Raw genomic sequence first — 26,825 nt, 5'->3', positions numbered from 1 at the left:
AGGCTTTAGATTCATGGTTACCAAAGGTTCAAGGGTAATTCCCTTACTATCTGACAGTCTAATTTAACTCACTTTGTGTGCTATTACAAACACAACCTAAAGGTTCTTTTTTTTTTCCTTTTTCTTCCTCCTCCATTCTTTGTATGTTGTGAATCATACTCTGTACTCTTGTCTATATCCCTTGGGTGATACCTATTTAGCCTTAGGAATACTTCCATCTATAGGAGTCCCTCCAAAATGCACTGTAGAGGTGGTTTGTGGGAGGTAAATTCAGCTTTTTCTTATCTGAAAATTGTTTAATCCCTCCTTCAAATTTAAATGATAACCTTGCCAGGTATAGTATTCTTGTTCAAGGCCCTTCTGCTTCATTGCATTAAATATATCATGCCACTCCCTTCTGGCCTGTAAGATTCCTGTTGAGAAGTCTGATGATAGCCTGATGGGTTTTCCTTTGTATGTGATCTTTTTTCTCTCTCTAGCTGCTTTTAAATGTCTGTCTTTATCCTTGATCTTTGCCATTTTCATTACTATATGTCTTGATGTTGTCTTCCTTGGGTCCCATGTGTTGGGAGATGTGTGCACCTCCATGGCTTGAGAGACTATCTCCTTCCCCAGATTGGGGAATGACACTTTCTATCCCTTTTTCTCTCCTTCTTCTGGTACCCCTATAATATGAATATTGTTCCATTTCTATTCATCACAGTTCTCTCCATATTCTTTTGCTTTTTCTCTATGTGCCTCAGCTTCTTTGTATTCCTCTTCTCTAATTTCTATTCTATTTACCGTCTCTTCTACTACATCGAGTAGTCCCTCCATTTTATGTTTCATTTCAGATATGGAATTTCTTAATGATTTTAAGTCCCTCCATTGTATGTTTCATTTCAGATACGGAATTTCTTAATGATTGAATCTCCAACTTAAATTCATTCCTGAGTTCTTGAGTATTTTTTTGTACCTCCATAAACATGTTTATGATTTTTATTTTGAACTCTCTTACAGATTGGTGAGTTCAGTTTCATTTGACCCTTTTTCTGGGGTTTGTGAGATTTTGGTCTGAACCATGTTCTTTTGACGTTTCATATTTCTGTGTGGTGCCCACAAGAGCCCAGAAGCTCCACTCTGGAGCTGCTCAGCCCCTAGAGTGAGGTTGGGGGTCATAGGGGAGCGGAGCTGGTGCCTGGGGGGAGGAAAGATCTGTTTCCTGATTCCCGTCTGTGGTGCCTGTCTCCAGTGTCAGAGCCAGTGGGCCAAACACACAGGTGTAAGCCTCTGTGCTTGGTGTCTCTAGCTGTTGTAGGCGGGGCCTCCCTCTGGCTGGCCTGATGCCAGCACAGTGACTACAGGGTTGTGAACTGGTGCCAGCAGGCTAGGAGGAAGGCACAGCAGGCTGCATGTCACAGTGGGGGGCCTCATAGCTGAGTAGGCAGCCAGGTGGATGGGGCACCTGAAGCTCCTCAAAGTCCCAACCAGCTGGGCAGAGCACACCCAGACAACCTTGTCAAGCTCTCCCCTCCCCCATGCAGCAAGCTCCGTGCAAACCCCATTCCTTCGACAGCCCTCTTGCTGCTAGGAAACCTCTCGGACTGCCTGCCTTTCCCTTATCCCAGAGTCGCCAGGTGTGGATCCCCTCTTCCACAAACGGCAAGAACCAGTCTCTCAAGCACTCCACCTGTCTGAGCTCCCCAACATCCAGAGCACCACACAGTGTAGGTTTCTGCTCCCAAAGCAGACCTCCAGGGATAGGTGTTCAGCAGGCCCAGGCTTGCATCCCCTCCCCCACTCCATTTCTCTTTCTCCTGCCAGTGAGCTGGGGTGGGGGAAGGGCTCAGGTCCTGCCAGATTAAGGCTTTCCTACGTTACCCTGTTTCGTGAGGTCTGCTCTGTTCGTGAGGTCTGTATGCAGTCTGGTTCAGCCTTCTTTCTTTCATGTTGTTTTAGGGTTAGTTGTATTAGTTAACTACATTTTCATACTATCTCTGGTTTTGGGAGGAATTCTCCATCTCACCTCTCACGCCGCCATCTTGAATCTCGTTTCATTTTTTTTATTGTACTGATCTTTCGCCTTCTTGGTTAAGTAGTAGTATGTTCTTTTTGATGCCATTGTAAATGGAGTTGTTTTTGTAATTTTTTCAGGTTCATCGTATATAGAAATGCAGCTGGTTTTTGTTGACTTTGTAGCCTGCAACTTGCTGAATTTATTTAACAGGTTTTTTTAAATGTAATCTTTAGTTTTCTACGTAGAAGATCAATTTGTTTGCAAACATAATTTCTTCTAATTTTGATGAGTTTTTTTTTCTTGCCTTATTGCTTTGGTTAGAACTTTCAGTCCTATTGAATAGAAGTAGTTAAAGCAGGCTTCCTTACCTTGTTCCTGATCTTAGAGGAAATGTTTTCAGTCTTTCAACATTGAGTATGATGTTCACTGTGGGCTTTTCATATATGGCTTTTATTATGTTGAAGTACTTTCTATTCCTAGTTTGTTAAGTGTTTTTTATCATGAAAAAGTATTGAATTTTGTCAGATGCTTTCTCTGTATCAGCTGAGATGATCATGTGGTTTTTTTCCCTTCATTCTGTTGATGTGACATATTACATTGATGTATTTTTTGTCTTTGCATTCCAGGAATAAATCCCACTTGGTCATGGTATGTCCTTTTTAATGTGCTGCTGAACTCTGTTTGCTGGAATATTGTTGGGGTTTTCTGCGTCAATGTTCATATGGAATATTGATCTGTAGTTTTTTGTTACTTGCAGCATCTTTGACTTTGTTATCAGGAAAATGCTGGTCTCATAGACTATGTTAGGAAGTGTTTTCAGTTTTTTTTTAAAAGGTTGAGAAGGATTAATATTTTCTTTAAATGTTTGGTCAGATTTACCAGTGAAGCCAGTAAAGGAAGAGTTCTTTGTTGGGAAGTATTTGATTACTAATAGGTCTATTCAGATTTTCTGTTATTTAGTCTTGGTAGGTTTTACATTTTCTAGGAATTTGTCCATTTCTTCTAGGTTATCCAATTTGTCATCATATAATTTGTTCATAGTACTGTTTTATAGCCCTTATTATTTTTGTAGAGTCAGTAGTCATGTCCTTGCATTTCTGATTTTTGTAATTTGAGTCTTCTCTTTTATTCTTGGTCCGCCTAGCTAAAGGTTTGTCAATTTTTAAAAAACCTTTTCAAAGAAAACTTTTGGTTTCATTGATTTTTCTCTATTTTTCTACTCTCTATTTTGTTTATCTCTACTGTAATCTTTATTATTTCCTTCTAGTAGCTTTGGGTTTATTTTTCTAGTTAAGTTGTAAAATTAAATACAGATTTGATATCTTGTTTTTTAACATAAGCATTTATAGCAATAAAATTTCCCCTTAGTGTTGTGTTCCACAAGTTTTGGTATGTTGTTTTTCATTTCATTTGTCTCTAAATATTTTCTAATTCCCCTTGTAATTTCTTCTTTGATCTATTGGTCGTTTAAAAATCTATTTAATACCTAAATTTTTGTAAATTTTTTAGTTTTATTTTTGTTATTGATTTCTAAATTCATCTGTTGTGATCAGGAAGATACTTTAAATCTATTGAGACTTAATTTTTGGCCTAACATATGGTCTATCCTGGAAAATGTGTTCCATGTGCACTTGAGAATAATGGTATTCTGTTGTAGAGTGTTCCTTATGTGTTAGATTTAGTTGGTTTATTAAGTCCTCTTTCCTTAATTATCTTCTGTCTTCTTGTATGTGGAGTATTGAGGTCTCCCAACTATTATTGGTTTAGAACCATCTATTTGTCTTATATTCTGTCAGTTTTTCCTTCATATATTTTGATGGTCTCTCATTAGACACATACATGTTTATAATTGTTATATCTTCTTGTTGTATATTTAGTATAGCCACCCTCACTCTCATTTGGTTCTATTTCCATGTAGTATCTTTTTCTATCCTTTCACTTTAAACCTGTTTGTGTGTCTTTGGATCTCAAGTGAGTCTCTTGTAGACAGCACCTAGTTGGAACATGTATTTTTATCCATTCTGCCATTCTCTGTCTTTTGATTGTGGAGTTTAATCCATTTATATTTAGAGTAGATACTGATTAGCAGGGACTTAGGTCATTGTACTCTTTGTTTTCTATATACCATATAACTTTTTGTCCTTCATTTCCTGCATTCCTGTCTTTTGTGATTTTTTGTAGTGAAATGTTTATATCCCTTTTAAATTTCCTTTTGTGTATATTCTACAGCTGTTTTCTTTGTTGTTACCATGGGGATTACATTTAACATCCTAAAGTTATAACACTAATTTGAATTCATACATTAATTTCAATAACTTCATCTCCCTACCCTTTGATCACTGATGTCACAGAATTACCTTTTTATACACTGTGTACCAAAAAAACAAACTCGCAATTCTTTTAAATGCATTAGTCTCTTAAATTATGTAGAAAACATGATTTTGAGTTACAAATCAAAGTTGCAGTAATACTACCTTTCACACTAGTAAATTGTGGGTGGGGTTTTTTATTTAAATGCATTAGTTTCTTAAATCATGGAGAAAGCAAGTAGTTATAAACCATTGTCTTAATACTACTAGTGTTTGTAATTGCCCATGTATGTACCTTTATTGAATTCTTTATTTTTCCATTTGGCTTCGAGTTACTGTCTAGTGTCCTTTTATTTCACCTTGCAGGACTCCCTTGAGCATTTCTTTCAGAGCAGTTCTGGTGGTCATGAGCTCCCTAAGCTTCTACCTGGGAGTGTTTTCCTTTCTGCTAAATTTTGAAGGACAGTCCGCTGGATACAGGGTTGTTGGTCAACAGTTTTCCTTTTTTTAGCACCTTGCATGTATTGGCCTCCAATATCTTCTGGCCTCAAATTTCTAACAAGAAATCTATTATCTTAGAGAATCACTTGTTTGTGACAATTCACTCTGCTTTTGCTGCTTTCAGGATTGGCACTTTATCTTTTGAAAGGTTGATATATGGGAAGAGGGCTGGGTAGGAAGCACCAAGCATCTGTCTCCCCACCTAGACAACAGTTGCACTGGTAGAATCTGGCTGGCAGTCTGTAAAGGCTTGCAACTTCCATGGGAAAACATGAACTGTAAATTGTGATTAATTTCAGTCAATTTCAGTTCTCAGCAGGGTGGCAACTCCCCACTCCCCACCCCTAGCCATTTTTCCTTGAGCAGCTTGCAGGAGCCAGGTGGACCCTCCGTGGGTCTGAGTTTATCTTACTTGGAGCTTATTGAACTTCTTGGATATTCATGTCTTTCATCAAATTTGAGAAGTTTTCAGCTATTATTTCTTCAAAATAGTCTCCCTTTTCTCTTCTCTGGGACTCCAACAACAGTAGTGTTGGTCTGTGTGATGGTGTCCCACAGGCCCCTTAGGCTCTCTTTTATTTTTCTTCATTCCTTTTTCTTTCCATTCCTCAGTCTCAATTTCCATTGTCCTATATTGAAGTTTGGTGATTGCTCAAATCTGCCTTTGAATGGCTCTAGTGCAATTTTCATTTCAATTATTGTAATTTCCACTGCACTCCAGAATTTTCTTTTTATAATTCTATTGATAATTGTTTTGTTAACACATTGTTTTCTTGACTTTCTCCACATCTTCCTTTAGTTCTTTGGACATCCTTAAATCAGTTGTCTTAGTCTTTGTCTAGCACATTTGCCATTGGGTCTTAAGGGAGTTTCTGTTGACTTATTTTTTCCTTTGGATGGCCCATACTTTCCTGTTTTTGCTTGCCTTGTATTTTTGTTGAACATGACATTTGAAGCTGATAATGTAGTAACTTTGGAAATCAGATACCCCCTTCCCCTGGGTTTGCTTAAATTTTTTTAGTTATTCTTGTTTCTTAGCTTGTTGGCTTTGTCCATGCCAAGGATCAGCCTGAGTAACTTAAGGTCTTCTCAGCTCTTTTCTGAGACTTTCTCTGGGCATGCATGATCACTTTCTAATTTTCCCCATATATACGGTTGTTTAGAATATTCTAGTTGTTAAAACCTGGCTCCCCGAAGAAGCAATGAAGGGTAGGGGGGAAAGATGTCAGTCCTTTAGATACTTGGAGGGGCTGCAACAAGAGCTGCCCACCTCTTTGCACCTCTAATCATAAGCAGCAAATCAGCACCGTTGTCTTGCCCACCTGGCTCCTGCAAGCCGCTCCAGGAAAAGTGGCTAGGGGTGGGAAGCCGGGAGTGGCTACCCTGCTGAGAACTGAAATTGACTGAAATCAATCACAATTTACAGTTCATGTTTTCACATGGAAGTTGCAAGCCTTTACAGACTGCCAGCCAGATTCTACCAGTGCAACTGTTGTCTAGGTGGGGAGACAGATGCCTGGTGCTTCCTACCCAGCCCTCTTTCCAAAAATCTCCCTAAACTTCTGTTCCCCATCACTTGCAATATCATTGGAATCAATACTAAATTTTACATGAATTGGACCCTAATTCTGTTCTAGGATCTGATTTTCATGCACCAAGGGCAATTCTTAATTGCCATATATCTTGATAGTATGTTTTCTAAACTTTTAAGAGGAAGTTACCCTCATTGCCTTCAGAATTTCCAGGATTGTTTTGCATTTTTTTAAAACAATATACACTTTAAATTTAGCTTGTCTGGTTCATGGGGAAAAACTGTTACTTTTATTGAGATCAAGTTAAAAGAAATAGGTTAAATTAAGTACAGCCTGATACAGACTTTGATCCAAGGTTTATGCCTTCCCATTTGTTCAAATAGTCTTTTGTGTCTCAGTAAACTTTCAAATTTTTATCATCTAGGTCCAGATTTTAAAAGGTTCATCTGGAGGTTTCAAGTAAGATCTTTTCTTCTATTTTCTAATTAGTTGCATATAGGAATGCTATTGATTCCAGGTATCTTATTAAATGCTCATTGAGAATAGCTTTTACTTGATTTTGTTCATGTACCTGAAAAAACATTTTGACCCAATACTATTTTTCTTATTGTCTAACTGCTCTGACTAGTATACCAAGGATATGAGTAAATACATCTGTCTCAATCCTAAGGAATATGTTCAATGTTTGACTTAGCATGTTAGCTTTTTATTTAATTGTTAATGAAATACCCATCCACTCCTATTTTAAAAACTTGTATCTGGAATGAATTTTGTACCTTGATCCCTGAGGTGGTGGTTTTCTGTTGGCCTGTTCATCGGGTGCAGGTTACTAACATGCCCTGCTGTCGCTCTTGCATCTCTGTTAAGGTGGTTCTTCCTAGTATCATCACCCTTGCATAATAGATGTGGTATGGCAGGGTTATTTCTTTAACATGCCACTGGAATCCACATCGTGTGGGTTTTTTTCATTTTTATTCATATCATGCTACTTTTTTTCCAACTGGTTTTAAAATTCATATTTTCTTTATAAATCATCTAATTGTTCTGTAACGTTTCCATTTCATTGTTTATTCAGGCTTGTATAATTTTCCTTCACTGGTTGTTAATATATCTCCAAAAAATTGAGGTAAAAATTAATGTAAACAATTATTTCCTATGTTCCTTAAGGTTATTTCCTAGCTATTTGAATTCAATGTGTAACTCACCCCTCTTTATCAGTGTATTTAAGGCTGTGACTCCCCACAGACTCTACTCTTAGGTTCATGTATGTTAACAATTAGAACCAAGAAGATAATATACAAGCAATCTGTTAAACTACCAAATATTGGATTTTTTTTTGGTAGGTTGGGGTGCATGCATAGACCATCTAAACCTTCAGAAAGCAGAGGTGCCATTGGCCATAACCCATCCTGGCGAAAGCCTCATGTAGCAAAATTCCATATCTGGCAAACTCAGCTTACTCTTTTCTCATGATCCTTTAGGGCTGCATTGTCCAATAAGGTCACACCTCTAGCCACATGTGGCAACTGAGCACTTAAATTGGGGCTGGTCCAAACTGCAAGTGTTGTACAAAAGATACCAGATCCTGAATGTACCAGATCTAGTACAATGTAAAATATTTTAGCTATATTGGGCTTTTTTTTTTCTTTACTATCTTAATGTGTCTACTAGAACACTTAAAAATCACATATGTGACCTCACAGCTCTACTGGGCAGCACTGCTCTAAGGAGTCTTCGCCCCGCTGGCTCCCTTCCCTTGGGTGTTACGTGCCCAGCTCTGAAAGCACAGACACCACTGCCTTCTTGTAACCATCGGAAGACAGCAGCACCATGATGCCAGATTAGTGTTAGCATTTATTTTAAAAAATACACAAAATATAAAATTTTACATCAAAGTGTGATAACCTCACTTACACATTGTTCCATACTTACCTGGTTCTGTTTGCATCCTTATGCAGACATCAAAACTAGATGGGTTTCATTATGATTTTTTGCTATGGTTCATGTAAACAGTGGCAACTGCTACATAAAGTAGGTTTTGAAAGGTAAAGTGGCCACAGAAACCCAACACTAAAATAATTCAATTTGGTTTGTTTAATGAAATTGGCAGAAGTCTTAGCAGACGGTAGATAATTGAAGACTAATATTGGCTTCTAGGCATTTTAAATATTTAGAACCTTAAGTTTTCTTCATCTTATAAACATAACTTAGACCTTGTTGGCATTAAGTTTGAAAAGTAAATATTAAACCATGGTTTCCGTCATCCTGCCCGTGTCAGTATTCACTCTCTTTATTGTGAGAATGAAACCAAATAATAAGCAACATAATGTCGGGAATTTCAAACTGTACTGGAAAGAAGGTCCTGGCAGGTCTCTCCTGTGAGCAGTCTAACACACTGCCACTGGCTGAGGAGATGCCCTCCATCCACCAGACGGTGCAGTGCCAGTGGTCACGAGATGGTCAGTTCTTGCTCCATGTCTTCTGAAGCAGCTGAGCCTCTACGTCCACCTCTGCTGGCTCTGCCATCTTTCCTTGGGCTCGGGGTCACTGGGTTAGTGGTTTGTGACTATTGTCAAGACTGTACTGTCCCTTTAAGGTACCACATGCCACCATAGCTAACACAGCAGTCCTGTGAATGGAGAGAGAATACAGGTAGCTACTCATTCTGTGCTGAACATCAAAGCTGGATTAATGGGTAGGGCACAAATGGGAAACCAAGCCTGCCTCTTCTCTTCAGTGGTGGGCCTCAGGCTCCCCTGCCACCCCATGCCTCCCTCTCCTCAGGGTGTCTTGTGAGGAACTATAAATGAACATACTTTACAAACAAAAACTGTTACACTGTACAGGACAAAGGTGCTTCATAATAGTAGCACTGTATATGGCCTTGGATGTTTTAGATACTAGATAAGAACATAAGGCAACTCATCAGCTCTTTGTGTTCCAGAAGTTTCTATAAATATGGTAAGGCGGCCCTTGAAGAACATAGGTTTGAACTGTATGTGTCCACTTACATGCATATATTTTTCAATATATTGGAAAATGTTTTGGAGGAGTCAAAACTTGTATGTGGAATTTTCGACTGTGGGAGTTGGCACCCCTGCACTGTTGAAGGGTCAACTGTCCATAAAAGCATTTTTAAGTATTTTCATATACTAGCTAAATGTTAATTTGAAAATTGATTCTGTGAAAGCAAGCAGTATAAGAATTAGTATTTGGCTATGTAAGAATTATGAAAGTGGTACAGGTGGGAGTGGAGTCAGGATTCTGAAGCATGACCCACCCGACTATATATTTTGATGATGGAGTCTGTATCTTACTCAATTTAGTCCACTTGTATATACCCACCATACCAATCAGTTGCTGAAGACCTAATGGGGAGGCGTCCAGAGGAAGCCTGATTTAACAGCCTCCATCTAAGACAGTGAAGAGCCAGTCCTGGGCGCCCACATGCTTAAGCTCATGGTCAGAGCAGAAGCCATAGCCCGTGCATATTACTACACACAAAACAGATGTACCTTTAGTACTTTGTCCACCTCTTGTTTACTTAGATCTTCTCCACATTCTTGAGTCAACCGAGACTGGATCATGTTCCGGCGCACTCGGTAATTTTTGGAAAAAATTTCAAGCAAAACCTGTCGATGCTTTAGTAGCAAAAATATGTTATTATGGGAAATAATCACCTAAAAGAGAACCCTCCCAAGACAAAAAAAATCCAAAGCTATGGCTCTAACTTCATGCTGCAGACTTCTGAACACATTTTGTCAATTTGTCATCTCTCGAGACCCCAACAAAAGTATAGAAATAGAAGTCTATGCCCACAAGAACAAAAGAGCTGGTGAAGTGTCTGAGGATGAGCATTTTAGACATCCTTTTTCATGATAAAAAAAAAAAACAGGAGTGATAAACGATTTAGCATGTAGGCCCTACACGAAGAAAGCATCTAAACTGCATAGATATGAGTGGCTTCAAGTCTTGATAAACCTCACATGGCATCCAGGAAACAGGACACCAAGAGAAGCATTACATCCCAAAATAAAAACAGCTGAAATCCCCCAAAAGCAAAAAAGGTATTAAGAAAAGATTTGATCCAATATATCACACAATAATTCTGAAAAAATAGGAAAAAAAAATCAGATAAAGGAATTCTCAAATCACAGAATTTCCAAAGAATGACCCAATGGTTCAATATAATAATGACTACCCCACAGCACATCTGAATTGCATTGAACAATATACAGAATAAGGAAAAAAACCTTAAGTTTGGGTTAAAGTGAAGAATTTGAGGCAAATTAAAAAAACTGAGAAGCAGAATGTCACTGAACAACAACTCTAAAAGGCTGCATGGAAAAGTATCTTAAATTCAGAGGGAAAATGATTACTTTCTAAAATTCTAGCCCCGGACAACAGTTGAGGACAGAAGAAAGCTGTTTAAGACACGAAAGAATGCAGACAACTACCCTGCCTCCAGAGACTAAAATTAAGCAAGGAGGGCGACACAGGGTTCCCCAACCCAGCATAAAGAGCCCATCCTGCGGGGTACCACTCTGAACAGTATTGCCATTGGTAACTGTGTGTTCAGAAAACTATGCACATGAAAATAGGAAGTAGTATATAAAAAGAAATGTATCATATTATACTACTCCTCTTCGGCCCTACAGCCCTGATGCTATAAGCACTGAAACCTGATTTCACAAAGAAACCGTCATGACAGCCCACTCCTGTCTATGTTCTGCCAACACAGCTGAGAGCTAAGCTGTCATCCACCACTTCAGGAAACCCATTGAAATATCAAGTTGACACATCAAACAGCAGTATGTTTTGTGTATTTTTAAAACAGAGGTAACCCTTTGGGTGGTACCTTGCAGTTAAAAAGTAATTGCCTCTGAGGAGTGGGAATTGGGTCAGGCAGGGCAGGAGACTGTTTCCATAAAGCTTTCAGTCTTATTTATTTTCTCAAAATATGAACTAAATTTTTTCTTTATCAGAGTACTTCTCAGTAAGAAACCCAGATGCGAGCTATTCTGGCCAAAAGCACAGAGCTTTTGGGAGAGCAGCTCCACACTGCTCTGGACCCACAGGTATGGGGGGCACTGGAAGGCTCTATCCCCCTTTATATTCTCAGCCTGCCATCCAGTCCCCTTCTAAGAGGCAAAAGGGGGCAAAGAGCTCAGCGGGGGCTTTTGTTCACTCCCTTTCTCCCCATACATTACAAACAGGCCCTGGAAGAGGACGGACTGACTAGCGTTTAGCAGTTAAATCTTAATCTTTAAGGTTCAAGCAAGTTCATGACCGAGGAAACCCTGTGGACCTCAGGGCCCGTGATGGACTAGGCAAACAGCGCTGCCACCTTAGCTCACGTTCTAGTCTCTGGAATCTGCATTCTTTAAAAAGGCGATTCTGATGCAGCTGCCAGACTGGCATTTGGGAACCACTGGTTTTGGCTCAGCCCACTGGCACATCCAGCCTGTTCTGACAGTAATCCCAAATCCCAGCCCTCAGACGACAGGGACATGTAGCCAGAATATTTAAAATCAGTAGCTGGAAACTCTGGGTCTCCCCAAAGGCCTCACCGCTCCAGGACTGCCTGACTCCTTGCTCTTGGGGAAGATGGCAGCAGAGGTCACCTCACCTGATCACTCATGTCTCCAGACTCCCAGAGCGCGAACACCTTCTGCTCATCTGGGGAAGCAGCCGTCTGTGGGGGAAACTAACCAAGGCCCAGGCATGAGCTTGTTGACTTTCTTCACCATGTGGACCACCCTCACTGCCCCCTCATCCCGCCCGGTCTGCACCAGCCCGGATCAGGAGGGTGGGTTCCAGTGCCAGCTTCTGCCACTCATGAGTTGCGGGGCTGCGGGAAACCACGCACCTGCATGTTTCCTCGTCCCCACCGTGGGCCAGCCACACCCCACCAGGGCCTGAGAGGGCTTGGTGAGAGAGGAGTGTGCGCACCAGCCTGCACCCGCACATGCTCCTTAGGTAGGGAGGCATGTTCTTTCTCCCACCAGCCTGGTGTTGGCTCACCTCTCTGTTTTACGATCCAGTGTCCCCCTGCAAATCCCAGCCCTCAGGTGTGTCCTGAGAAGCATCCCCACCCCCCAGCTCCTCAGGACACTCCTAATGGTTCCCTTCAGTCCCCTCCCAAAAGGGCTATGTCAGTATTAAAGAGAGGCCCTGTCCGACTCTCACACCACTTGGTTCAGCAGGATCCAAAGGTAGGCCAAGAAAAGGGTGGCCAGGGCTCTGGGTACCCAGAGAGGGGGACAGAGGCAGGGGGCACCTGGTAGAGTGGGTTCCAGTCTTGATGCCACAACACAAGTAATAAGGAAAATCCAGTTCAGAGAAGATTGGTTACTGCCCAAGGTCCCAGAGCTAGTAAGCAGCAGGACCAGGAGTGAAACTCAATCTTAGCATGTCTATCTGCCCTCTCTGGGCCTTGGCTCACTAGTGTGAAAACATGAGGTTGAACAGATCTGGAGCCTCTTCCCCTCGGACATGACTCTGTGATCCCCACACGGGGATCGTGGGGTAAGAGAGAGAGGGCCATGGCCCATACGCACCAGCCCCAAGAAGCAGGGCAGGGTGTGAGGGCCGCTCGTTCACGTCCCTCACCTTATGTTCACTCCAGCCACCCAGACAGCCTAGCTAACATCAGGCAAGCCCTCCTGGCCTGGCCCAGCTCCAGCAAGCCTGCAGATAGCTCAGCCACTGGCTGGGTGGGCACGGGAGGCTCCCCCCCATGAGGGCCAGATCTGAGATAGCCGAGGCAGCCTGGTTTCCCTTCCTCACGTACACAGGGCTAGGCATTCGCCTCAGGTCACCCAAGGCTGCATGCAGGCGCTTCTGACCTTGGACTGCAAACATCAACGCTCCTTGTTAAGAGGCAGCCACAGCCACAGCCTCACCTTGCCCCGTCTGCTGCCAGGTGGGGGCAAAGCTTGGGAGGAAAGAGCCAGCAGTCTCCCGAGGTCACAGCATGGCATTCTTCACCCTCAGCTAAGGGCGAGGTTTCCAACACACACACACTCTGCTCATGCACTTTCCCCTCCCAGGGGCCCCTTCAGTGACAGGAAGCAGTGGGTGGCTCACCCTGGGCCTGGCACCAGAGATGCTGCCTGCAAGGCCACAGAGCCCATGCTGGTCAGCTGATCTCTATGGGCAGGGGGTCCCCCAGGACACAGGCACAAGCTGGGGGCTCTGGTGAAAGGGCCAGTTTGTCTTAGGTGAAGCAGAAAGGATTAAGGCTTGAAGCCACTATTCTGAGCTTCCAATTCCAACTCTTATCACTTCCTGGGTATATAACCTTTGAACAAGTTCGTTTCACTGCTTTGACACTCTGTTTCTTCATCTGCAGGTTGTAAAGATCAAATGATACTAGATAAGTGAAATCACTCTGAAAAATGGCAAAGTTGACAGGAATGAGAGATGCCACAGGGGCAGGGGGTGGCTAGAAACCAGGATGGCAACCTGCACATACTGAGGCCCTGCTCTATGCCAAGCAACCAGTTAAGGCCTTCAGACACCTCATTCAGCCCTTATCCAAGTCCTAAGACACAAAAGTGAACACTTGCCTGCAGCAGGTGGGGATACAGAGCCCAAGAGGCCCGAGGTCACACACAGCCACGTGACGGCCAAGATCCAAACCAAGGTCTACGTCCTCCTGCATCCCCATGCCCCATGCAGCTTCCGAACAGCTGGTTACCCCAAAGCAAGCAGGTGCAGGCCATGTCAGGCGGCCAGACTTGTCTCCAGAGCTCCCTTCTGCCAGGAAAGATGCTGCCCACCCAGCAGCCCTCCTGAAGGGTGGAGGGTGGCCTGATTTGGCTGCCTGTTTGGCAGACACAGGCTCTACTTACAGGCACCAGTATCTGCTTGCAACCGGCAGCCAGCACCGTGTCCTGCAGCATGCGGTCCGAGATGCCACTGAAGAGCGTATGGCCAGGGGGAAGGCTGGCCAAGTGCAGGTTGAAGAGGCGCTTGAGTTCACTCAGCGTGAGCACAAACTGTCTCTGAAAGGTGGCCTCCACGAAGGCCCTCAGTTCCCGAGCCACGGGAGTGTTGGCACAGCCTGGGGGCGGGTGCCCGTTGAAGCTGCCTCCTCCTGCTGCCCGCCCAGCAGGCAGCCCGTTGGCCAGCTTGCTGTGGAGGCCACCACTGGGGGAGGTGTCCATGGGCTCCTTGTCTTCCTCTGCTCCTCGCTCTTCCTCTTCCTCTCCCTCCTCACTCATGGGCTCCTCCTTGATCTGCACACCAGGTAGGACAGTGGACGTCCGGATTTGCTCCTTCCTCCGCTGCAGCTCCCGTTCCAGCAGTGCGTGGTTCTGCTGGGCCTTGCTTTTGGCTACTTGGACCCGCTGTTCCCCAGAGACCAGCCCAACAGGCCCTGTGGGAGATGCAGCACTACTCAGGAGATGCAGAGTCCATGCAGAGAAGGGCCTGAGACAAAGGCTCATGGTCCCTCTGCCCCGGGGAAATCTCTTTCATCCTGATAGGGGACATCCTGCTATTCAGAGGAAGGGGACAGGAAAAACGCAGGCAGCTAGAGCTGAAGCAAGAGGCACAGTCCTGCCTTTTACCCCACCTTACCCAAAATGGATTTAGCAACCCCAGCAGTGAGGCAAGAAATAGGACTGGGGAAAATCAGAGCAGGTGAGCAGGTTTCAGGGCCCTGGAATCCGACAGAGCCCTGGAGTCCAGAAGCCCTCAGTCCCTGGGGCTGAGGCTTTGGCCACTGGACAAGCCTCAGCCGAGGTCAGTGGGGGAGTGAGAGCAGGGCACGGTAGGGGGCCAGCGGTGAGGGCCCTATGACCCCCTCCAGGCCTAAGCCCTGACAAGCTCCTGCACAGCAGCCCTCCGGGAGCCAGTCCAAAGCCCCTCACACACCTGACTGTCCATCCGGCTTCTTTGGCACGGTTTCCTTCACGAGATTATAGACTTTTTCTAATCTGAAAAGAAGAGTTAAACTGAACTGTACAAGTGACCTCATTGGTCTCACAACAGCAGCACCCTGAAGGCCTGCGACAGCCTGGTCACTGAGGACGCCTCGTGCTCGGAGCTCCCACGCCCTCCCCGGTCCCCCCAGCAGGTGCGTCCCTAGCCAGCCTCCATCCTGCCTGCCCTGAGGGACCTGAGCCTAGCTCTTGCTCCTGAGTGCCTTCCTTCCCTCCTCACATCTGGCCTCAGGACACCCCCCCAAAATTCCCCTCACGCATCAGCTCAGATCTGCAGGGAGTGGGCCGGGCCTGTGCTGGGGATTGGGGGGTCAGTCAGCAGCAACCACCTGAGTGGCAGGAGGCATGTACCACCCCAGGTGCAGCCCGGCTGTGCTTCCTGGAGGCAGGGTGGCCAGGGATGGCCCAGTTCTCCTCTCCTTGGTGGGCCCTCCTGCCCAGCAAGCTCTTACTTGGCCTGGATGCCCGTCCACAGCATGTGCTGTCGCTGGACCACATCTGGATGCTTCTTGATGAACTCCCCGTCGTAAGGCAGTATAAACTCCCAGCCTCTGTTGATCCTCACAACAGCCATGTGCTCCAGAAAGTCCTTCACATCCTCTGTGCAGAGCTGCGGGTAGGGGCAATGGTGTGGCAAACACAGGAAGCCCTGCCCCAGCCTGTCCCCTGTGGCTGCGGCAAGGGCTTCAGGTCCAGACCACTGCTTACCTTAGTCACCGCTGCCACCTCTTTCCTTACCACCCACCGGCTCTGTGTGAACTTCCACATCTAAGGGAGAAAGAAGGTATGTTTCCAGTAGGCAAGACAAGAACTATTCTTAAGACTGTTCTCCAAACCCTTGCAGCTGTCCTGGGGGCCTGGGATGAGGGCAGAGAGCAGTGGTTCAGAGCCTGGGCCAGGTGATCGGGGCTCACTCCCGGCCCTCACTCTTACTGGAGGTGTGGCCGTGGGCAGTCCCTTCAAGTCTGAGCCTTCGCTTGCTCCTCTGTAAAGGGCCTCTGGGGGTTTTTCCTCCAGGAGGGCAGCTGGACCACACCACCCCAACCTAGACCAGAAAAGTTCCCTGAGGCAGATGATGCCCTGCCATCTTGTTCACCACTTCCTCCTCAATGCCTATGAAGACACTGTGAGGATTCAGACAAGGTCACGGGAGGGGCTTCTTGTGCTGCGCTCTGCACAACAGAAGAGAAGGCCTGCCCTGCTCTCCAGAAGCTCATGGCACCCTGCACCCCCGCCCCTAGATCACCCACTGGGGCACCTGAGAAACACACCAGGAGAGGAGACTATCCCCCACAATATCTCATTTGGCTAGACCCTCTCACAGGCCACCAGTTTTGACCATGTCTGCACAGAAAAAGGCTGACAGGCCATGGCAGCTAATGAACAGTAGTCTTTGGGTGAGAGCCGAGGAGTGGATATCTGCTGCACTCTGCCCCCGGAGACAAAAGAAGCCACATAGGCAGCTAAACACTAACTGTCCAAAGGAGCCGGGACATCCCATCAGAAGAGAACATGCAGACACTCTTCAAACAGCTTAAAGTCTACGTGTGTGATCAGGCCTGAGCATAGGCACATCGAGGTCACCGTGGGCAGCTCCAAGGAGACAGATTTCAGTGCGCTCAGCACCACACTGAGGTCAAGGGAAGCAGTGCAGATCCAGTAAATCAGGGTTCCAGTCCTTGGGAGGGACTGTAGCTCTGGGTAGCAGCAAGGCTGGGGTGGGCGGTGGATGGGAGGATGAGCCACTCAGGAGCTACAAAAGCTCATGGCAACAATGCAGGGAGCATGCATGGGGGAAGCAGATGAGCCGGGGCCCAGGGTGAGCTGGGGGTCGCCAGTCCTATCCAAAGTCAGTACCATCCAGGGAGGTGACCCAGCGGTAACCACACTGCCAATTACGTATGCATGATCAGCCAGAAATCTGGCTTGTACCATGATTTTGAATTGTAAAAACCAATTTAAGTCAACATTTTAAAAATACGACTCAGGCCAAATGAAACATGCTTTTGGCCAGAATCCACCTAAGGGCCTCTGGTTTGCAACTCTCAGAATAGAGGAACTCCGAGGTTCTTTTGAAGCCAGACTCCAGGATTCCAAGGGGGAGGAGGAGAAAGGGAAGAGTCCAGAGCCACCCCTGCCCCACGTACCTGCCCTTTGCCTGCTACTGGGCCAAGGTCCTGGAGGCCCTGCACCACACCCAACCTCCTCCCACAACCTCCCCACTGCCCCCAGAGACCAGAGAGCCTGGACACTTACAACAAAGTCTCGGCCCCTGCAGAGCACCTCGGCAGGCACACCACTGTGAGGGCTAGAGGAGTCCTTGGGGTACAAGATGTCACTGCAAATGGGAGTAGGGGGAGCCAGTCAGTCCCTGGCCTCAGTCCCATCCACCTGCTGTCCTCCCCTGCTGATGGCTCCGAATAGAAGCCAGCCCATGCCTCTTCCCAACGGGCCAGTACAGGCCTAGCCCCCAAAGTCCCCTCAGAGCCTCCCCTTGCTCTTGGAGCCTGGTCCTGTGCACATATATATATATAGGAAAGAAACACCCCCTCCACATCCACCAAGAGTTCCTCCTAGCCATTATCCACCCCCCTCTCACACACTGGCCCAACCACAAGGCTCACTGCATGGTCAGGGAGGGGCCAGAGGCTCAGAGACACACAAGGCAAGCCCAGGACTCTTGGAAGACAGTGAGGCCCACATGTCAGGCAGGGGAGATGCCAAGAGATACACAGGCCTTCACCACCTGCCGGAAGGGAAGGAGTGGGCAGTGTGAGCTGAGGGAAGAGGGACCAGGAGCTGGGATCAGGACAGGCCCTGGGGTATGGGTGGGAGTGAAGCCTTTGGAGAGACTGGGACCAAGCACTCAGGACTCAGAGAACCTCAGGGCCCAGGGGTGAAGGACCAGGGCACTGAGGCTCACGAGAGTCTTCAGGCATAACCCTGACCCCAAGTCAGCTCAGACCTTGTTGCCCAGGAACAGACAGGCCACCCTAGGCCACCCAGGTCTGCAGTGCCCCACTCTCTCCAGCCTCCCCTCCTCAGTCCTACCCAGAAACAAGCTACCACTCACCCCTCAAGGGTGAGCTCTGTATCCACCCTTCCTGGAAGAACCCAGTGGTGACAGGGCCCGGGCCTACGTTGCTCATTACTGCCACAGAAGGCAGCTGCTAAGCAGGTGCCCCGGGTCTCTGCACTCAATGTGCTCAACTGTAATGGCACCTGCCCTGCCCAACGAATCATCTGAGGGCAGGAACAGTGTCTGAAGGAGAAAGCAGGGCAGGGACCAAGCCATCAAGACCCATTTACTGAATGAATGCGTGAATGCCTGAGCTCCACATTATCTCCCCATAAAGGGACAGGTGTGATGGGGTGTGACCCATTTCATTGGCCTTGGTGTGGCAGCAAGGGCAGGACTCACAGCAGGACCTGGAGCACCAGGGCAGACAGAACACACCAGGTCCGGGAGGCCCTACCTTCAGGTCACAGGAACAGACCATGAGCTAAAAGGGGCAGTGGCACCAGGGCACATGCAGTGCCAGGCCGAGAGATCAAAGCCTGTCTTCGGGACTGCCTGGCAGCCAGATACTGGCAGGTCTCTGCCTCACTGGTCAGTGTCCTCAGATGTATGACAGGGCTCCCCTCCTGGCTCTCATTCATTCAGGGCATAAATACACACAGGTAGTCCCATTTAATGAGTGACGTGCCATTGCAAAGGTCTTCCATAATTAAACACTTTAGTAACAGAAGATAACTGCTGCAAGGTACCCATGATAAAGATAATAGGGATGTCTCCCATGTGGCACTAACATGAACATAACCTTCTAATTTATCTGGCCAACCAACTGTGAGATCACGGACTTTCTACAATGGATTATTTTTTAAAATTTGGAACAATTCACATTTTTGACAGATTTCTCACCTCATACCACACTTTCTAAAAAGTGAATCTTTATTAACGTATTTTATGCTATACCACGTAGAATTAATATAATTCAAATATGCATAAAATGGAGCCACACTCTACATGCTCTATTTTCCAAGGGTCTACCATGTGCCAGACTTTCTTTTTCCAGGGTTTTTCTTTCTCCCCTTTTAACAAAAGTCTCTTAGTGTTACACTGGTTCTGCAGGGTCTCTGCAGTACAAAGAATGCCCTTTTCCCCGTGGGGCCTCGAGTTTGCCTCTGTCAGGCACTTAACCATGCTTCCTCGCCCCAGTCTTTCTTTTGGCTTGGTTGGCACCACAATCCTGTGCTACCCAAGAATTTAGAGCCCCCTGCTCTAGGAAACAGTTACCAGTTTAAGAAACCATTGGCCCCTTCCTGGCACACTGAGTGGAGGAGAAATAGGCTGCGATTTAGTCGCCCAGCGTTAACGCACCTCAGTTCTCCTGGAGAACAGCCTCTCTCCAGCCCCCTGCTCTAGGATGACACCGTGAGTAACACCTAGTCATAGAAATGAGTCTCTTTGGTTTGGTTTGTATTGTTATTACATCATTAAAGATCTAAATACAAAGGCTATATATACCGTCTTGATGAATTAAAGTAATTTGCTAACTATTTTGATTCTTCAGAGAGTACTAATAAAAATTTTAAAGGTAAAAAAAAAAAAGAAAACAAAGATGGTGGTCGTGCCAGGGTCAGTGGCCTCAGTGGCTGTGGGGCGACTTTCGGGCTGGGCCAACTGAGGCGGCGGCTTGGGAGCGGGGCTGTGGGTCGCGGCGGCAGCAGCGGCGGCGGCGAGGGCAGCGGGAGCGCGCGGCGCCCCTGACCCCCAGCCACGGGAGCGTGCCGGCATCCACCCGCCAGGCAGGCCGGCTGCGACACCCGGCGCCGAGGAGGCCGTGGGGGCGTCCCGGCCGCGGGACCGGCGGCGGGCCTAGGCTCCCGGACGAGGCGGGCCTGGCCGGCGTCCAGCAGCAGCTGCAGGAGGCGGCCGGTGACCCCCACGCGCCGCCCAAGAAGCGACTGCAGGCAGCTGAGGTGGCGGCGGCAGCGGGAAGCTGGAGGAATGGCTCTACTCGCTGCTGTGCTGCACTGTCTGCCTGGACCTGCCCAAGGCCTCCGTGTACCAGGAAGTGGACTTGGCTGCTGGGGCTTTTCCCCCCTGCTCCTCAGACTGGGGGGCCATGCTGTACTAATGGTCACTTGATGTGCACTGGCTGTTTTATCCACCTACTAGCAGATGCCCAGCTGAAGGAGGAGCAAGCTACGTGCCCCAACTGTCGTTGTGAGATCAGTAAGAGCCTCTGCTACCGCAACCTGGCTGTGGAGAAAGCTGTGAGCGAGCTGCTGTCCGAGTGTGGCTTCTGCCTGCGTCAGTTTCCCCGCTCCCTCCTGGAGAGGCACCAGAAAAAGGAGTGCCAGGACAGGGTGACCCAGTGCAAGTACAAGCATATCGGCTGCCGTGGCATGGCCCCTTCCACGAGCTGAGAGCGCATGAGTCTGCATGTGCTCACCCGACCAAGACAGGAAACAAGCTGATGGAGATGCTGGACAAGATGGACCAGAGCCACGGCAAGGAGATGCAGCTCTACAACAGCATCTTCAGCCTACTCAGCTTTGAGAAGATCGGCTACACAGAGGTCCAGTTCCAGCTGTACTGCACGGACTTCATCACACGCTTGTACTACGAGACACCGCGCACAGTGCTGAGCCAGACTTGGGTCCGGAAGGCATGTGTTAACGACTCAGAGCGCAACCCCAACCTGTCATGCAAATGCACTCTCTCCTTCCAGCTTTTCCTCAAGAGCAAGGTCACGGCGCCCCTGGAGTGGTCCTTCCTGCTGCTCAAGGGCCCTTATGATGAAGTGAAGATCAGCCCCATCATCTACCACTTTGTCTTCACCAACGAGAGCAATGAGACGGACTATGTGCCACTGCCCATCGTTGACTTCGTGGAGTGCAACAAGCTGCTCACCGCCAAGAACATCAACCTGCTGCTCTTCCTGTTCTAGATACAGAAGTAAGTGGCACTGCCATGCTGCCCATGCCTGCCCAGCAGTGGCTTCACAGTGCCACCTGACCATTTTAGCAAAGGAGGACGAGGAACGAAAGCAAACACTGGCAAAGTCTGCATGTATGTGCAGAGGAGGGAGCACTTGCCACTTCGCCCTCGCCTGCCTCCCCTGTCCTGCGCCCTGGAGGCTGGGTCACCTGTAAAGGACATGGCAGCCCCTCGGGGACATAGCAGGTTGAAGCACAGCAGCTGTGCCCCAGCCCGCATTGGGCAGTGAGGCACACTGCTGGCTCTGGGCTGTGCAAGGCCCCTGGACCAGGGCTCAGGGGAGCTTGCTGACTTTAGGCAGCATATGTAATTGTAATTAAAAAGGCATCCTTTCACCTCCACAGATGCTGAAACAGCATTCGACAAAATTCAACGTTCATTCATGATTAAAACATTCAACACAATAGGTATAGAGGGCAAGTACGTCAACATAATAAAGGCCACATATGACAAACCCACAGACAACATCATACTGAACAGCGAGAAGCTAAAAGCTTTTCCTCTCAGATAGGGAACTAGACAGGGATGCGCACTCTCCCCACTGTTATCCAACATAGTACTGGAGGTTCTAGCCATGGCAATCAGACAAAACAAAGAAATACAAGGAATCCAGATTGGTAAAGAAGAAGTTAAACTGTCACTATTTGCAGATGACATGATACTGTACATAAAAAACCCTAAAGACTCCACTCCAAAACTACTAGAACTAATACAGGAATTCAGCAAAGTTGCAGGATACAAAATTAACACACAGAAATCTGGCTTTCCTATACACTAACAATGAACAAATAGAGAAATCAGGAAAACAATTCCATTCACAATAGCATCAAAAAGAATAAAATACCTAGGAATAAACCTAACCAAGGAAGTGAAAGACCTATACCCTGAAAACTACAAGACACTCTTAAGAGAAATTAAAGAAGACACTAACAAATGGAAACTCATCCCATGCTCCTGGCTGGGAAGACTTAGTATCGTCAAAATGGCCATCCTGCCCAAAGCAATATACAGATTCGATGCAATCCCTATCAAATTACCAACAGCATTCTTCAACCAACTGGAACAAATAGTTCTAAAATTCATATGGAACCGCCAAAGACCCCGAATAGCCAAAGCAACCCTGAGAAGGAAGAATAAAATTGGGGGGATCTCGCTCCCCAACTTCAAGCTCTACTACAAAGCCACAGTAATCAAGACAATTTGGAACTGACACAAGAACAGAGCCACAGACCAGTGGAACAGAATAGAGACTCCAGACATTAACCCAAACATATATGGTCAGTTAATATATGATTAAGGAGCCATGGACATACAATGGGGGAAATGACAGTCTCTGCAACAGATGGTGCTGGCAAAACTGGACAGCTACATGTAAGAGAATGAAACTGGATCTCTGTCTAACCCCATACACAAAAGTAAATTCGAAATGGATCAAAGACTTAAATCTAAGTAATGAAACCATAAAACTCTTAGAAAAAAACATAGGCAAAAATCTCTTAGACATAAACATGAGTGACCTCTTCTTGAACATATTTCCCCGTGCAAGGGAAACAAAAGAAAAAATGAACAAGTGGGACTATATCAAGATGAAAAGCTTCTGTACAGCAAAGGACACCATCAATAGAACAAAAAAGTATCCTACAGTATGGGAGAATATATTCATAAATGACAGATCCGATAAAGGGTTGACATCCAAAATATATAAAGAGCTCACACACCTCAACAAACAAAAAGCAAATAATCCAATTAAAAAATTGGAAATGGAAGCAACCTAAGTGTCCACCAGTAGATGAATGGATAAAGAAGATGTGGTACATATACACAATGGAATATTATTCAGCCATAAGAAGAAGACAAATCCTACCATTTGCAACAACATGGATGGAGCTAGAGGGCATTATGCTCAGTGAAATAAGCCAGGCGGAGAAAGACAAGTACCAAATGATTTCACTCATATGTGGAGTATAAGAACAAAGGAAAACTGAAGAAACAAAAGAGCAGCAGAATCACAGAACCCAAGTATGGACTAACAGTAACCAAAGGGAAAGGGAATAGGGAGGATGGGTGGGAAGGGAGGGATAAGGGTGGGGAAAAAAGAAAGGGGGGCTTTACAATTAGCAATGTATAGTGGGGGGGGCACAGGGAGGGCTGTGCAACACAGAGAAGACAAGTAGTGATTTTACAGCATCTTACTACACTGATGGACAGTGATTGTAAGGGGTATGTGGGGGGGACATGGTGAAGGGGAGAGCCTAGTAAACATAATGTCCTTCACGTAATTGTAGATTAATGATACCAAAATTTTAAAAAAAAATGGGCAGAGGAGCTGAACAGACAGTTCTCTAAAGAAGAAATTCAGATGGCCAACAGACATATGAAAAGATGCTCCACATCGCTTGTCATCAGAGAAATGCAAACTAAAACCACAATGAGATATCACCTCACACCAGTAAGGATCGCCACCATCCAAAAGACAAACAACAACAAATGTTGGCGAGGATGTGGAGAAAGGGGAATCCTCCTACACTGCTGGTGGGAATGTAAATTAGTTCAACCATTGTGGAAAGCAGTATGGAGGTTCCTCAAATTACTCAAAATAGAAATGCCATTTGACCCAGGAATTCCACTTCCAGGAATTTACCCTAAGAATGCAGCAGCCTAGTTTGAAAAAGACAGATGCAGCCCCATGTTTATCGCAGCACTATTCACAATAGCCAAGAAATGGAAGCAACCTAAGTGTCCATCAGTAGATGAATGGATAAAGAAGATGTGGTACATATACACAATGGAATATTATTCAGCCATAAGAAGAAGACAAATCCTACCATTTGCAACAACATGGATGGAGCTAGAGGGCATTATGCTCAGTGAAATAAGCCAGGCGGAGAAAGACAAGTACCAAATGATTTCATTCATATGTAGAGTATAAAAACAAAGAAAAACTGAAGGAACAGAACAGCAGCAGAATCACAGAACCCAATGGACTAACAGTTACCAAAGGGAAAGGGACTGAGGAGGATGGGTGGGAAGGGAGGGATAAGGGCGGGGAAAAAGAAAGGGGGTATTATGATTAACATGTGTAGTGGGGGGCAGCACGGGGAGGGCTGTGCAACACAGAGAAGACGAGTAGGGATTCTGCAGCATCTTACTATGCTGATGGACAGTGACTGTAATGGGGTTTGTTGAGGGGACTTGGTGAAGGGGGGAGCCTAGTAAACATAATGTTCTTCATGTAATTGTAGATTAATGATACCAAAATTAAAAAAAAATAAAAATAAAAAAGGCACCTTTGTCCATTTGCAACAACATGGATGGAGCTAGAGGGTATTATGCTCAGTGAAATAAGCCAGGTGGAAAAAGACAAGTATCAAATGATTTCACTCATCTGTGGAGTATAAGAGCAAAGAAAAAACTGAAGGAGCAAAAGAGCAGCAGACTCACAGAACCCAAGAATGCACTAACAGTTACCAAAGGGAAAGGGACTGGGGAGGATGGGTGGGAAGGGAGGGATCAGGTGGGGGGGAAGGGGGCATTATGATTATGTATAAGGTGTGTGGGGGGCACGGGGAGGGCTGTACAAGACAGAGAAGACAAGTAGTGATTCTACAGCATCTTACTATGCTGATGGACAGTGACTAATGGGGTATGTGGGGGGGACTTGGTGATAGGGGGAGTGTAGTGAACATAATGTTCCTCATGTAATTGTAGATTAATGATACCAAAAAAAAAAGATATATGACTAATTAATGCTACTGAGGGTTTTTTTCCTATCAGAATCATAATACAATTTATAGATTCGGCATATAAACCAAAAAAAAAAAAAAAAAAAAAAGGCACCCTTGTTTCCTCCCGGGTACCAGGGACATAAGGGAGAGTCAAAACAGCTGCTGCCCCCTTGGAACTGACAGTCCAGTGCAGGAAGCACTAGACTATTGGAAGAATCACAGAAACTACTGAAAGACATCACACTCCAAAGTCAAGATTCCCAACAGGATACATAAAAAGAAATTCACACTTGACATGCCTTAATAAACTGGGAAGACAAAACAACAGAAAATCTTAAAAGCAGCCAGAGGGAAACAGAGGTCACTAACTTTCAAGGGAACAAGTATTAGCAGACTAGCAGTCAGAACACAATGAAACTCTATTAATGTGTGGAAGGAAAACAACCTAGAATTATACCTTTTGTAACAATACCCCTTCAAGAACAAATAGACATTTCCAGATTAAATTAAAAAAACAAGGAAATTCATTTCCAGACATTTCTATATAAACAAAACCCAAGGAAACTCAGAAAAGGAAGGAATGATGAGCAAAAGAAAAAGGTAAATCTGTAAGCAGATCTAAAGAATATATATTGATAATGTGTTGTGGGGTTTTAAATATATTAAAATACACAAATACAAGGACAAAGAAAAAACTGAAGGAGCAAAACAGCAGCAGACTCACAGAACCCAAGAATGGCCTAACAGTTGGGAGGACACATGAGTTGGGAGGAGGATAAATATATTCTAAGGTCTTTGATTTAACCTGGATGAAGGTGAAAAGCAGCGATTAATAAAGTGCTAAGTCATGAGCAGTATGCTGAAATATGGAGGAGTAAAGAAAACTTCCAAATTAGCAAGAAAAATACAGTAATAAAAAGAATCCAGTAAAAGGTAAAAATTAATAGTAAGCACAACGTAGGTGGCAAAAACAGCACTATGGGAGATTTAAACACCAAACACCAGTAATTCTGAATGGATTAACTGCCCACATTACGGCACTACACGTGTATTTACCTCTTTACCACCCAGTTTCCTTGGACTAACATCGCCACCTTCTGGATGCCACGCAGAACTGCCACGGAGTCGATGGAGGGGCCCAGGAGGCTCATCAAGTTGGCAAAAGGCATGACCTTCACTGAGGAGGACGCGGGAGATAGCAGGAGACATCAGACAATAAGACAAGGGACGAAAGGCCCTTCCCTCAAGCTCATGATAACCCAAGCATGTGAATAACGACAGCGCAAGTAACTGTTAACAGCTCACACTCAGTGGCTGCTTACTGGGTGTGCATCTCACTGAGTCCTGGAGGAAAGGCCCCAAAGGAAGAAAGCCTGAGGAAGAAAACTCTTACCACTCAGGCCCAGAAAGGTTTCAAAGCCCACCTGTGAGCACTTGGCTAGTAAGTGGCAGAGGCAGGATTCGAACCCAGACCATCTCGAACCAGAATTCAATCTCATAGCCACTGTGCTCTGCTGACCCACAACCACCTGAGCCCCCAGCCCAAGAGAGCACGGCTGGGGCTGGGGAACGTCCACGGTGGTCTGCAAGAAAGCCAGCGGCCTGGTCCCCTGGCAGCCCAGGCCCAGCAGGGATCTCCCCTCTCTACTCAGACCCCACAGACTCCTAAATTGGCATCTCAGAGGAAGAGCCCAGGGCCTGGGATCAGCTCTGAGGTCCAAGGCTCACATCTGCCCCAAAGGTTCTGGCCCCAAGCCCTCTAAGAAAAGGAGACCAGTCTCTACTGGGTGGAGCCTGGTGAGGG

At 46.0% G+C, this 26,825-nt stretch overlaps 2 protein-coding genes across 4 annotated transcripts in view; one reads left to right on the top strand and one right to left on the bottom strand.

Annotated features, from left to right (window-relative positions):
- Nucleotides 1–8,174: 8,174 nt before the first annotated feature.
- Nucleotides 8,175–26,825, bottom strand: part of POLR3E (RNA polymerase III subunit E) — a 35,520-nt gene continuing 16,869 nt past the window's right edge. For 2 of the 3 annotated variants that reach the window (XM_036917006.2, XM_036917008.2), the window contains 9 exons: nucleotides 26,078–26,198; nucleotides 17,546–17,627; nucleotides 15,998–16,057; nucleotides 15,742–15,899; nucleotides 15,222–15,283; nucleotides 14,195–14,721; nucleotides 11,968–12,045; nucleotides 9,854–9,979; nucleotides 8,175–8,967 (listed from right to left, as the gene is read on the bottom strand). In XM_036917006.2, the coding sequence (XP_036772901.1) occupies nucleotides 8,911–8,967; nucleotides 9,854–9,979; nucleotides 11,968–12,045; nucleotides 14,195–14,721; nucleotides 15,222–15,283; nucleotides 15,742–15,899; nucleotides 15,998–16,057; nucleotides 17,546–17,627; nucleotides 26,078–26,198 (1,271 nt within the window). In that variant the 3' untranslated portion in view covers nucleotides 8,175–8,910. The remainder of the gene's footprint in view (nucleotides 8,968–9,853; nucleotides 9,980–11,967; nucleotides 12,046–14,194; nucleotides 14,722–15,221; nucleotides 15,284–15,741; nucleotides 15,900–15,997; nucleotides 16,058–17,545; nucleotides 17,628–26,077; nucleotides 26,199–26,825) is intronic. The other variant, XM_036917007.2, reaches the window with a different exon arrangement.
- Nucleotides 20,426–21,258, top strand: LOC118928106 (zinc finger TRAF-type-containing protein 1-like). Its single transcript, XM_036917009.2, is given in 2 exon segments — nucleotides 20,426–20,693; nucleotides 20,696–21,258. Coding segments are annotated over 2 exon segments (816 nt in total). The 5' UTR covers nucleotides 20,426–20,440.

This window comes from Manis pentadactyla, chromosome 10 (assembly GCF_030020395.1).
Source record: "Manis pentadactyla isolate mManPen7 chromosome 10, mManPen7.hap1, whole genome shotgun sequence".
NCBI lineage: Eukaryota > Metazoa > Chordata > Mammalia > Pholidota > Manidae > Manis > Manis pentadactyla.
Note: the sequence above shows the minus strand (reverse complement) of the source record. Positions and strands in the feature narration are given on the sequence as shown.